This window comes from Oncorhynchus keta, chromosome 18, assembly GCF_023373465.1.
Source record: "Oncorhynchus keta strain PuntledgeMale-10-30-2019 chromosome 18, Oket_V2, whole genome shotgun sequence".
In the NCBI taxonomy this organism is placed as follows: domain Eukaryota; kingdom Metazoa; phylum Chordata; class Actinopteri; order Salmoniformes; family Salmonidae; genus Oncorhynchus; species Oncorhynchus keta.
Window position 1 is genome coordinate 23839470 of NC_068438.1, and position 12449 is coordinate 23851918.

General features: G+C 45.2%; 1 protein-coding gene across 8 annotated transcripts in view; it reads right to left on the reverse strand.

The window, feature by feature from the left end:
• Positions 1-12449, reverse strand: part of esamb (endothelial cell adhesion molecule b) — a 94346-nt gene that overhangs the window by 15042 nt on the left and 66855 nt on the right. For 4 of the 8 annotated variants that reach the window (XM_052467660.1, XM_035792231.1, XM_035792233.2 and 1 more), the window contains one exon: positions 2811-2956. In XM_052467660.1, the coding sequence (XP_052323620.1) occupies positions 2811-2936 (126 nt within the window). In that variant the 5' untranslated portion in view covers positions 2937-2956. Of the gene's footprint in view, positions 1-1459; positions 1573-1820; positions 1954-2810; positions 2957-6560; positions 6629-11884; positions 11949-12449 lie in introns of those variants that run through there. The other 4 variants (XM_052467661.1, XM_052467662.1, XM_052467658.1 and 1 more) reach the window with 4 other exon arrangements.

Genomic DNA, 12449 nt, shown 5'->3' on the forward strand with positions numbered 1-12449 from the left:
AACACGAGAGTTTGTTGTAATGAAAACCAATGCAAGTAACTACATAAATACCGGTTCTCTAGATATACAATACTGATATTGAGCTGAAATACGATCTTCGGTGTCATCTATAGACAGTCTACACAGCCACACAGATTAACCGTAAAAACAGAAGTCAATGTGCAGATGGAGTTAGAATTTTTAGACTGATTTTCTGTTAGAGATAAGCTCACAGGCCATGCCAGTGAAACTACTGAGACTATCACTGAAGAAACATGCACACACACACGTTTTCTAAACATACAGGACATACATGGATCTATAAAAGTAAGGAGCCATCAGGCTTGATGTTGAGAATAATCCTAATATAGTCTCACACAACTACATGTGTAGGCCATCATTGTAAACAAGACTTTGTTCTTAAAACTGACTTGCCTACTTAAATAATGGTTACATTTATTTTTAAATATAATTAAGCTAAACTCTAAAGGTGGAGGTAAACTAACCTCATCCCCAGGCTCAAATTTCTGTCACATAGAGCCTGGTAACACTGTGCCACAGTGGGACTTGAAAGAGGTGTGGTTATTTAAATTGAGGTGGGAATGGGAGCGAGCCTGCTACAGCTGTATTAGATGGGACCAATCAAAATGTATGTTCTATCACATGTTATCTTTGGGAAGACCAATTGATTCCGACAAAGTTTATATGCGAAAACTATTTAGAAGATGCGTTTTTTCAGATTTTACACTTTCTAAGATGCGTACGCACTTTGAATTCCCCAATGTAGGGGGGAGGTTCTAAGGGTTATGCTAGATTGGGATGCACTGAGGTGCTGTGAAACCAGACGGCTCGACAGAGAGAGCCGGCCGGTGGACGAGATTAGAGGCAAACTAACCAACTTTGAACTATTAATCTTCTTCATCATATATTTTTTCATTTTGTGTGAAAACTCAAATATTTATTAAGCACAAAAAAAAGAAAAAAGATCTGACAGCTTTCAAATGTGTAGTCTCCAATCAGTGCATTGTTCCATGTTGAGCTGTTCAGCTTTACATATTCTAGTTTGAAGAAGCTCCTTTTGTTGTCTGTAATGTGTATAAAAAAAGTTCCTCTATGTGCATACAATACCAGTAGAAAGTCTACACCCCTTAAACATTTTTCACATTTTGTTGTCTTGAATTGAATCCCTTATTAGATGTTATTTTTTTTCTAAAGATCTACACAACCTACTCCACATTTACATGAAAGAAAGTTATGGAACATTTCCCAAATGAAGAAAATGTTCTACAACTGCAATATCATAATTTAATAAGTCTCCACCCCACTAAGATCATACTTTGTGGAAGCATCTTTGACAGCCATTACAATTGCAAATTCAACTTTACACAAATCTTAGGGCAACATATATCCATCTTTTTTCAAAATTGCTCAGGCACATTAAATTTGGTTGGAGAACATTGATAGACAGCGACATTCAAACCTTTTTAAGCTGATTTCAGTCAGGACTGAGACTAGACCACCCAAGAACACTCAACATCACTTGGAAAGCCATTCTGGTGTGTCTTTGGTATAAAAATGTGTGTTGTTGTCTCACTGAAAAACAGAACAGAATGGATGATTGAGTGGATTTTTGAACACAGGTTTCTTTCTTTTCACTTTGTCATACAGGCCAGTAATATGGAGTGAATGCAATGTTGTTGATCCCTTTGTATTTTCAAGTATAGTGGGGGTAGCACCCGGTTATGAGTATGCTCGTCACCCGCAGGGACTGGGGAGTTTGTTAGGATCAAAAGAAATATGAAAGGAGCAAAGCCCAGGTAAAAAGTTAGAGAAAAACCCACCTCAGTCTTCTGAAGACCCTTGGATAGGTTTATTTTTCTGCGACACAATTCCATTAATGTTTTTTGAAAAGACACACCAGAATGGCTTTCCAAGAGGTGTTGACTGTTCCTGAGTCTCAGTCCTGACTTAAATCTGCTTAAAAAAAAAAAAAATCAGATACAAGAATTACATATCACTGTCTATCAATGATCCCCAACCAAATGTACTGAGCCTGAGCAATTTTGACAAAAACAACAGATATATGTTGCCCGAAGAGTGCAAAGCTGGTAGAATCTTAATGAAAATGATTCACAGCTCTAGTGGCTGCCAAAGGTGCTTCCACCAAGTTTTAATTCAGGGGGTGGAGACTTATCCAATTATGATATGCAGCAAAATGTTTAAAAACAGTTAAAGGGGTTACTATAGGCACTGTACATGCCATTAAGATTAAGATTATTTTATTGGTCAACTGCACACAAGATCCTTTTAACCCAACCCCACCAAAAGACACACATACAGGTCTTGGAGAGGTGTAGGAGGTTGCCACACTGGGCACCTGTTGTTGTAGGGGGTTAAATGCCTTGCTCAATAGCAGGGAATGGCATCCAGCTCACATCGACAGATTTTTCCAGTCGAACGTGGGACCCTCTCTAACTGCTAGGCTACCTGCCGCATGGTTGAACAGCTAAAATGCCTGGCCAGATCTGGGATTACAAGAAGGGGATTGGATTACTGAGAATGGGAGGTTGGTCCGGTACTTCAGAGAATAAACTAAAACTGACTGATAACTGAGCAGAACTGCTCCCAGCCCTGAAATAATCAACCAGCTTCTTCAACAGTTCATAAACAGTTTCTTCAACACTAGTCTGTTCCTTTAGACCACACACCAACAAATCACCAATGAGAGGGACATAAAACCTCAGGGAAAAGTTCATCAGAAAAGATCCAGCAACAGTGGTTTCTGTGGAAACCATGCATGATGTCTGAGGAAGAGGAGATCCCTTACATACCTGCTTGGAGTCGTTGGCCATGAAGTTCCAGATGACGCTGTTCCTGCCAATATCAGATGTGGGGCTGTACCAGGCCTGTAGGACTACCATCTGACCCTTCACCACCTCTATCTCTCTCCTGGGCATCTCCACCCGCTGGGAGTCACCTTGACACAGCAAACACACAGACACAGCAAACACAGACACAGTCACTAAAACTCACCTGACACAGCAACAACATACAGCTGGTTCCAATACACTCCATACCCCTAATCCTTTAGTGTTGGTATATGTGAAGAATAGGTATAAGTAGGGCTGTTGCGGTGACCGTATTACCACCACACTGCCGGTCACGAGTCATGGCAATTAGGCTTCTCCAATCTCTGATGCTGCTGATGGTCATTAGTAGCCTACCAAACTTGCTAACTGCCTGGTACACAGCCCATGAAAACATGTTGTGCCTATGCAATTGCGTGAGTGACGGCCTCTACTAAAAAGAGGATCCCATCAGCTTTCTATAGGCTAAGCCTTCTATATTTATTACTCACCTTTTTTTTCTCAATACAGGTGCATGGTAAAGGTCCATTCTAAATCAAAACAAATTTCACACATACAGTGCATTTGAAAAGTACCCTTGCCTTTCTCCACATTTAGTTAAATTACAGCCTTATTCTACAATGGATTAAATGACATCAATCTACACACAAAATCCCATAATGGCAAAGCGAAAACAAGTTTTTAGAAATGTTTGCATATGGGCTGTCGCCATTAGGTTAGCCCTCCAATGGTAGGCTACTCGATTGACGGTTTTTAATCATATACCTATCATACCTTATTTACATAAGTATTCAGACCCTTTGCTATGAGACTCAAAATTGAGCTCAGGTGCATCTGTTTCCATTGATCATCCTTGAGATGTTTCTGTAACTTGATTGGAGTCCACCTGTGGTAAATTCAATTGATTGGACATGATTTGGAAAGGCACACAGCTGTCTACATAAGGTCCCACAGTTGACAATGCATGTCAGAGCAAAATCCAAGCCATGAGGTCGAAGGAATTGTCCGTAGAGCTCCGAGACAGGATTGTGTTAAGGCACAGATCTGGGGAAGGGTACCAAAAAATGTTGGCAGCATTAAACAACACAGTGGCCTCCATCATTCTTAAATGGAAGAAGTTTGGAACCACCAATACTCTTCCTAGAGCTGGCCTCCCGGCCAAACTGAGCAATCAAGGGAGAAGGGGCTTGGTCAGCGAAGTGACCAAGAACCTGATGTTTACTCTGACAGAACTCCAGAGTTCCTCTGTGGAGATGGGATAACCTTCCAGGAGGACAACCATCTCGCAGCAGTCCACCTATCAGGCTTTTATGGCAGAATGGCCAGACGGAAGCCACTCCTCAGAAAAAAGGCACATGGAAGCCCACTTGGAGTTTGCCAAAAGGCACCTAAAGACACTCATCAGACCATGAGAAACATGATTCTCTGGTCTGATGAAACCAAGATTTAAACTATTTGGCCTGAATGCCAAACATCACGTCTAGAGGAAACCGAGCACCATCCTTACGGTGAAGCATGGTGGTGGCAGAGTCATGCTATGGGGATGTTTTTCAGTGGCAGGGACTGGGAGACTTGTCAGGATCTAAGGAAAAATGAACAGAACAAAATTCAGAGAGATTCTTTATGAAAACTTGCCCCAGAGCGCTCAGGACCTCAGACTGGGGCGAAGGTTCACCTTCCACCAGGAGAACGACCCTAAACTCACAGCCAAGACAACCCAGGAGTGGCTTCGGGACAAGTCTGAATGTCCTTGAGTGGCCCTTCCAAAGCCCGGACTTGATCCTGATCTAACATCTCTGGAGAGACCTGAAAATAGCTGTACAGTGACGTTCCCCATCCAACTTGACAGAGCTTGAGAAAATGGGAGAAACACTCCAAATACAGGTGTGCTAAGCTTGTAGTGTCATACCCAAGAAGACTCCAGGCTGTAATCGCTGCCAAAGGTGCTTCAACAAAGGACTGAGTAAAGTGTAAAAATTCTTATGTACAGTTGAAGTCGGAAGTTTACATACAACTTCGCTAAATACATTTAAACTCCGTTTTTCACAATTCCTGACATTTAATCTGAGTAAACATTCTCTGTCTTAGGTCAGTTAGGATCACCACTTTCACCACCCGTGCTTCACGGTTGGGATGGTGTTCTTCGGCTTGCAAGCCTCCCCCTTTTTCCTCCAAACATAACGATGGCCATTGTGGCCAAACAGTTATATTTTTGTTTCATCAGATCAGAGGACATTTCTCCAAAAAGTACGATCTTTGGCCCCATGTGCAGTTGTAAACCGTAGTCTGGCTTTTTTATGGCGGTTTTGGAGCAGTGGCTACTTCCTTGCTGAGCGGGCTTTCAGGTTTTGTCGATATAGGACTCGTTTTACTGTGGATATAGATACTTTTGTACCCGTTTCCTCCAGCATCTTCACAAGGTCCTTTGCTGTTGTTCTGGGATTGATTTGCACTTTTCGCACCAAAGTACATTCATCTCTAGGAGACAGAACACATCTCCTTCCTCAGCGGTATGACAGCTGTGTGGTCCCATGGTGTTGATACTTGCGTACTATTGTTTGTACACACGAATGTGGTACATTCAGGCGTTTGGAAATTCCTCCCATGGACGAACCAGACTTGTGGAGATATAAAAAAATAAGATAAAAATAAAAAACATTGAGGTCTTGGCTGATTTCATTTGATTTTCCCATGATGTCAAGCAAAGAGGCACTGAGTTTGAAGGTAGGCCTTGAAATACATCAACAGGTACACCTCCAATTGACTCAAATTATGTCAATTAGCCTATCAGACTTCTAAAGCCATGACATAATTTTCTGGAATTTTCCAAGCTGTTTAAAGGCACAGTGTATGTTGTCGTGGACATTTCCTGTATTATCAAATCATGAGAGCAAACCACACACAAGTCAGAGTTATCATAAAGTCCATCTTTAATTATATGAGCTCCATCACAACCCTGTGACTCTCAGATCACTTCAGTGTCTATAAATGAATTCTCAGAGTGTCAACATAATGGCAACTGAGATCCTTATAGCAAAGATCCACCCCCCAAGTCGACATGACAAATAACAGATCTTAAGAACATTACACAAAGAAAGATTTTACTTGAGAGGAGTATCCCATCGCCAGACAGTATTTAGCTATAAATGATCGTTCAGTTTGGTCTCCTAAACGAAGCTCTTATCTCGTTCTTGGTACAAAATAGTAACAATAGTACCTCATCATATATATATATATATATATATATATATATATCAATTGTCATTTTAGACACTCCCTCCTGGAGAAGATTACAGAGATACAGTGACTGGCACACAGACATTGTGGAGCCACCTATCTGGTTCCCAATTTATCACACCATCCCTTCACATGGTTTAGGAATAGTTTAGACACATTCACAGATAAGACTAACCTTTCCCCTCTCTGGGGCCCAATGTAACTTAGCCCTAGCAGGAAAGGGATAACTGCAAACTGCAAACAGTATTATCCAAAAGAATACATGCCAATGACAAATATCTCACTGTGACGTAGAAGTCCGTCACTGGCCGCGGGCAGCATTTGGTTCTTTAACGCACACACATATTCATCACTCCTCCCTGCGCCATTATAAGATAAGTTAACAATGTGGGTCGACACACAAATTAACTTCTGTCTTGGTGCATGCATTTCACACTTGTCAGTGTTCATATTTGAGAGATACAATAATTATTATACTTATCAATGTTGTGGATGAGCGCATTGTTTGTTTGTTCTGTTCCTCTCTCTCCATCTCTGTAGCTTCCGGGTATGCTGGAAAAGGACCCGAGCTAAGGGAATTGGGTTGGCTTTATAGTGCCTGTCCCAAATGGCTCATTAATGCATATAGGCATATGGAAAGATATTGTCAGTAGTGATGTAATGTTGTAAATGTTATGTTGTGATATTGTTTAAAACCGTGTTGCAATGTATATCCTTTAGTATGTTTAGTTCATGGAAAATGTAGGTTTGTATTGTTAATTGATTAATTAATTAGGGTTAATTGTTCTGAGGGGAGGGGCTAGCCCTACAAAAGGAGCCTCTCTTTCAGTCATGGGAGGGTTATTTTGGATTGAGCTGTGGATGGGGCAGCATTGTTTTTAAGCTGTCCCATAAGGTAGACGTTGATGGCAGTACTGTTGTTTTTGTTCCGGAATTCACTTGTAAATAAACACCTTTGCACAGAAGAACTTTTGCGGTTCCGCCATCTTTTTATTTTGATAGAGGTTAGGTTATCCAGTTTAGCCTTCTGGCCTACTCTACGTGACATATGGTGGCAGTGGTGGGATGGCGTACCGCAAATCAGTGAATTCCAACAAGAGGTAAAGGAATGCGTACAGGATTGCGTTCTCAGTAACAGCATCAACTGTCAGAAAAGGTACCTGAAGTTGAACCGGGGTGGGATACCATGGAATCGTCTGGTGAAGAAGAGGTCAAGTATGAGAAACTAGGAGCCCGACCGCGGGGCCAAAGACAACCAGAACTGGGTGAGCTGCTGACTGAAGGAGCAGTTGGGGGACCAGAACCACACCCAACCATGGTAACCCTTTTTCAGCAACTTTTCACCTGCCTTGAGAGGAGGGACGAAGACCTCAAGCAGGAGTTACGTGGCCTACGCCAATCTATCCTCACAGCTCCCCACCAGGCGGAACTCGTCGGTGAGAGCCCAAGATTGGGTCTTCCAACACCAGGACGACAAAGGCTCGATGCAGCAGGGACTTCAACTCCACAGCAGGCACCCCAAGCAGTAATGAGGCCAGCACCAGGAGACCAGTCCAGCAGTGTTAACGTCCATCTTCCAGCATTCCTGAGGAAGGAGCCAAAGATGCCCTCATACCAGCAGGGGAGGACATTGAAAACTACCTGCTGAGGTTTGAGCGCATGGCTAAGACGTGGCAGTGGCCTGAGGTAGAGTGGGCCTGCAGGCTTGTCCCATTGCTGACGGGCAAGGCCTTAGAGGCTTACACAGCAATGGATGAGGGGCTGTCCAATGTCTACAAGGGCTTGAAGGAAGCGCTGCTGGTGAAGTTTGACATCTCACCGGAAACCTACCGTCAACGCTTCAGAGCTGCATCAACGCCATCGGGTGAGTCGCCGACAGAGACGTACCACCGCCTCAAGGGTCTCTACCGACGATGGGTTCGACCGGGAGAAGACACAGGACGAAATCGGGAGGTCATCATCCTCGAGCAACTTCTACAAGTTCTACCACACGACATTCGAACCTGGGTCCGAGAGCACGAGCCCAAGGACGGGCTTATGGCGGCCAAGCTTGCACTGCAGTATCTTAATGCACGTAAAGGGGGCCCACCACAACCTGCAGCACCCACTCCAAGGAGTCTCAGAGACACAAGGGACATCAGAAACGCCAGAGATGGTGGAGGTAACTCTGGGGGTTATGTGTCTGGGAGGGAGGTAAGGGATCATGCAGTTCGCTCTGATGGGAGGGGTCTGACCTGTTTTTACTGCCGGCAGCAGGGGCACAAGGCTTCAATGTGTCCGCTACGTAAATCAAAGCTCTCAGGTTACTGTTATGTACCCAGAGAGGGGATGGTGTTCGGAATAGAAAGACTCGGGAAGGGTCATGCTTGGTACCTGTAAAAGTGAATGGTAAAAGTCTTACTGCAATGATTGACACCGGCAGTTCCCTGTCATTGATCAGAAAAGGTAATGTACCTGTTAATGACATTGATTATGGTCATCAGACACTGATCCAATGTGTCCATGGTGACCAGTCACAGCAGCCCATAGCCGAGCTCACAGTTGAGATTCAGGGTCAGAAATACCTCCTCAAAGTTGGGGTAATGGAGAAGCTACCCTTTGAGATGATTTTGGGGAGGGATGTGCCTGTACTCTCTGATCTGTTGGGAAGTGTGGGGGGTCAGCTATATGAGCAGTCAGTTTGCCAGTCTGATGTTCAGATGGCATGTTCAGTTGTCACTCGTGCCCAGGCCAAAGCTGGTTTACAACCTCTGCCTGACTTGTGTGATAGTCTGTGCGAGGGGGGAACCAAAGGGCCCAGAAAGTCACGCCGCCAGCGGCGTCTTGAGAAGTATGTGGGAACCCCTGTACCTGTTGCTGATGTGTCTGGGTTAGAGGTGCAATGGGATGTTCCACAAAATTTTGCTACACTGCAGAAGTCTGACGCAACCTTGAAATGTTTGTTTGACAAGGCCTTAGCTAGGGACAGTCAATCTTCATGTGGGGGGATTTACACAGTAGACAACCACATACTCTACCTTGGGTCAGAGGCAGATAGCAGGAAGTTGGTGGTGCCATCTACCTGTAGACCACTTGTTCTCAACCTTGCACATACAGTTCCATGGGCAGGCCATCGAGGGCAACATAAGACCTATCTTAGGCTAGGCTCCCGTTTCTTTTGGCCCTCCATGTATACTGATGTACAAAAATACTGCAAATCATGCCCCACGTGCCAGAAAACCAATGCTGTCCGTAGGTCTGAACGGGCTCCTATGTTCACTGCCTCTCTACCCCATTCAAGAGAATTACAATGGACATTGTTGGACCCTTGGAGAAGAGTAGTGCAGGTTACAAGTATATATTGGTGATCTGTGACTATGCCACCCGGTTCCCAGAAGCCTTCCCACTCCGTTCCATAACCACTCCAAAAATAATCAGTGCTCTTGTTCAGCTCTTCTCTCGTGTAGGAATCCCAGATGAAATCCTGACGGACCAAGGGACAAACTTCACCTCGCGACTGATGGTTCAACTCCACCGACAGCTGGGCATTAAAGGCTTGAGGACTACTCCCTACCATCCCCAAACGGATGGGCTCGTAGAGAGATTCAATCAAACGCTCAAGAACATGTTGAGGAAGTTTGTGGCTGACACTGGTAAAGACTGGGATAAGTGGTTACCCTTTCTGCTTTTTGCTTACAGGGAGGTGCCGTAGGCATCGACAGGTTTCTCGCCATTCGAACTCCTCTATGGATGGCCAGAAGAAGTGCTGGGAAGGTTCCCCAGTAGCTACCTCAGGACAGGGGATTGTCCAGTATGTCCTCCAGATGCGAGACAGGTTGGAACGGTACAGAGAGGAAGCTAGAGCAAACCTTCAGCAAGCCCAGAAGGCCCAGAAGAGAGGCTATGACCAGCACGCTCGCCACAGAAAGTTTGAGCCAGGACAGAAAGTCCTGCTCCTCCTTCCCTCGTCTACCAGCAAGCTCCTTGCGCAATGGCAAGGACCGTACCTAATCGGGAGGAAGATGGGCCCAGTGACCTACGAGGTGCTGCACCCGGACAAGGGTAAGAAGAAGCAAACCTATCATGTGAACCTTCTAAAGGCCTGGGAGGAGAAAGAGGAACTCTCCAAAGGAAAGTCCTTTCTGGTCCGCAGAGTAGAAGAGGATGAGTCGGATGGGGTCACAGAGGCATGGAAAGAACGAGCAGAAGTCATACTGGCTCACCTGGAAGAAGACAAGCAAGATGAGCTGAAGCAGCTGTTTGGCAAGTATCCGGCCCTCTTCAGTCAGAGACCAGGAAGAACCAAAGTCCTAGAACACGTCATTCGTTTGAAACCTGGCCAGAACCCTGTCCGCCAGCATCCTTACCGTGTGCCTGAGAGGCTGGTGGTAGCCCTCAAGGAAGAGGTCCACACCATGATAGAGATGGATGTTGTCGAGCCATCTTCAAGTGAATGGAGCAGCCCTATTGTCATTGTCCCAAAGAAGGATGGCTCTTTGCGCGTCTGCATGGACTTCCGTAAGGTGAATGCCATCTCCCAGTTTGATGCCTATCCCATGCCCCGCATTGACGACTTACTGGAGAGAATAGGTAGAGCTCATTACATCACCACATTGGATCTCTGCAAAGGGTACTGGCAGGTGCCCCTGGATGAACAATCCAAGGCCTACACTGCATTCCGGACGCCAATGGGCCTGTTCCAGTTCAAGGTCATGCCGTTTGGCCTTCATGGGGCACCTGCGACTTTCCAGAGGCTGATGGACAAGGTCCTCCAGGACTGTGACGATTACTGTGCTGCTTACTTGGACGACGTGGTGATCTACAGCCACTCCTGGGAGGAGCACATACAGCATCTTAGCAGAGTCCTGGGGAAGATCCATGAAGCAGGCCTCACGCTTAACCTCCTGAAGTGTGAGTGGGCGAAACAGGAGACAAAGTACCTGGGTTACCAGCTGGGTAAGGGTAAAGTTCGGCCTCATGTGGAGAAAGTGGAGTCCATCAGGAATAGCCCTCAACCCAGAACCAAGACACAGGTGAAGTCCTTCCTAGGTCTGGCAGGGTGGTACCGGAGATTCATTCCACAGTTTTCGACCATCGCTGTCCCTCTGACCAACCTCACTTCGAAGGGGGCCAGCAACCCTGTGAAGTGGACTGAGGAGTGTGAGGAAGCCTTCATGACACTGAAAAAACGACTGTGCTCATTCCCTGTTCTCCAGACCCCTGATTTTCAGAAGAGATTTCTCGTGCAGGTGGACGCTTCGGCTGTAGGAATTGGAGCTGTACTGGCCCAAGGGGAGCCAAGAGAAGAGCTTCCTGTGCTGTACCTGAGTCGGAAGCTGTTGCCCAGGGAAACCAGGTATTCTACAATCGAAAAGGAGTGCCTGGCTATAAAGTGGGCCCTGGATAGCCTCCGTTACTACCTTCTTGGGAGGGAATTTGACCTGCACACGGACCACAGAGCACTGACCTGGATCCAGACCATGAAGGACCGGAATTCTCGTGTGACCAGGTGGTATCTGGAGCTCCAGCCCTTCAGGTTCTGTGTCCGTCACAAGGCAGGAAAAGAGAACGTTACTGCGGACTACCTATCAAGGCTCCCGTACATGGTCGCTTCAGGAGAGGAGGAAGGTAATGTGACGTAGAAGCCCGTCACTGGCCGCGGGCAGCATTTGGTTCTTTAACACACACACATATTCATCACTCCTCCCTGCGCCATTATAAGATAAGTTAACAATGTGGGTCGACACACAAATTAACTTCTGTCTTGGTGCATGCATTTCACACCTGTCAATGTTCATATTTGAGAGATACAATAATTATACTTATCAATGTTGTGGATGAGCGCATTGTTTGTTTGTTCTGTTCCTCTCTCTCCATCTCTGTAGCTTCCGGGTATGCTGGAAAAGGACCCGAGCTAAGGGAATTGGGTTGGCTTTATAGTGCCCGTCCCAAATGGCTCATTAATGCATATGGGCATATTGAAAGATATTGTCAGTAGTGATGTAATGTTGTAAATGTTATGTTGTGATATTGTTTAAAACCGTGTTGCAATGTATATCCTTTAGTATGTTTAGTTCATGGAAAATGTAGGTTTGTATTGTTAATTGATTAATTAACCAGGGTTAATTGTTCTGAGGGGAGGGGCTAGCCCTACAAAAGGAGCCTCTCTTTCAGTCATGGGGGAGGTTATTTTGGATTGAGCTGTGGATGGGGCAGCATTGTTTTTAAGCTGTCCCATAAGGTTGATGGCAGTACTGTTGTTTTTTGTTCCGGAATTCACTTGTAAATAAACACCTTTGCACAGAAGAACTTTTGCGGTTCCGCCATCTTTTTATTTTGATAGATGTTAGGTTATCCAGTTTAGCCTTCTAGCCTACTCTACGTGAC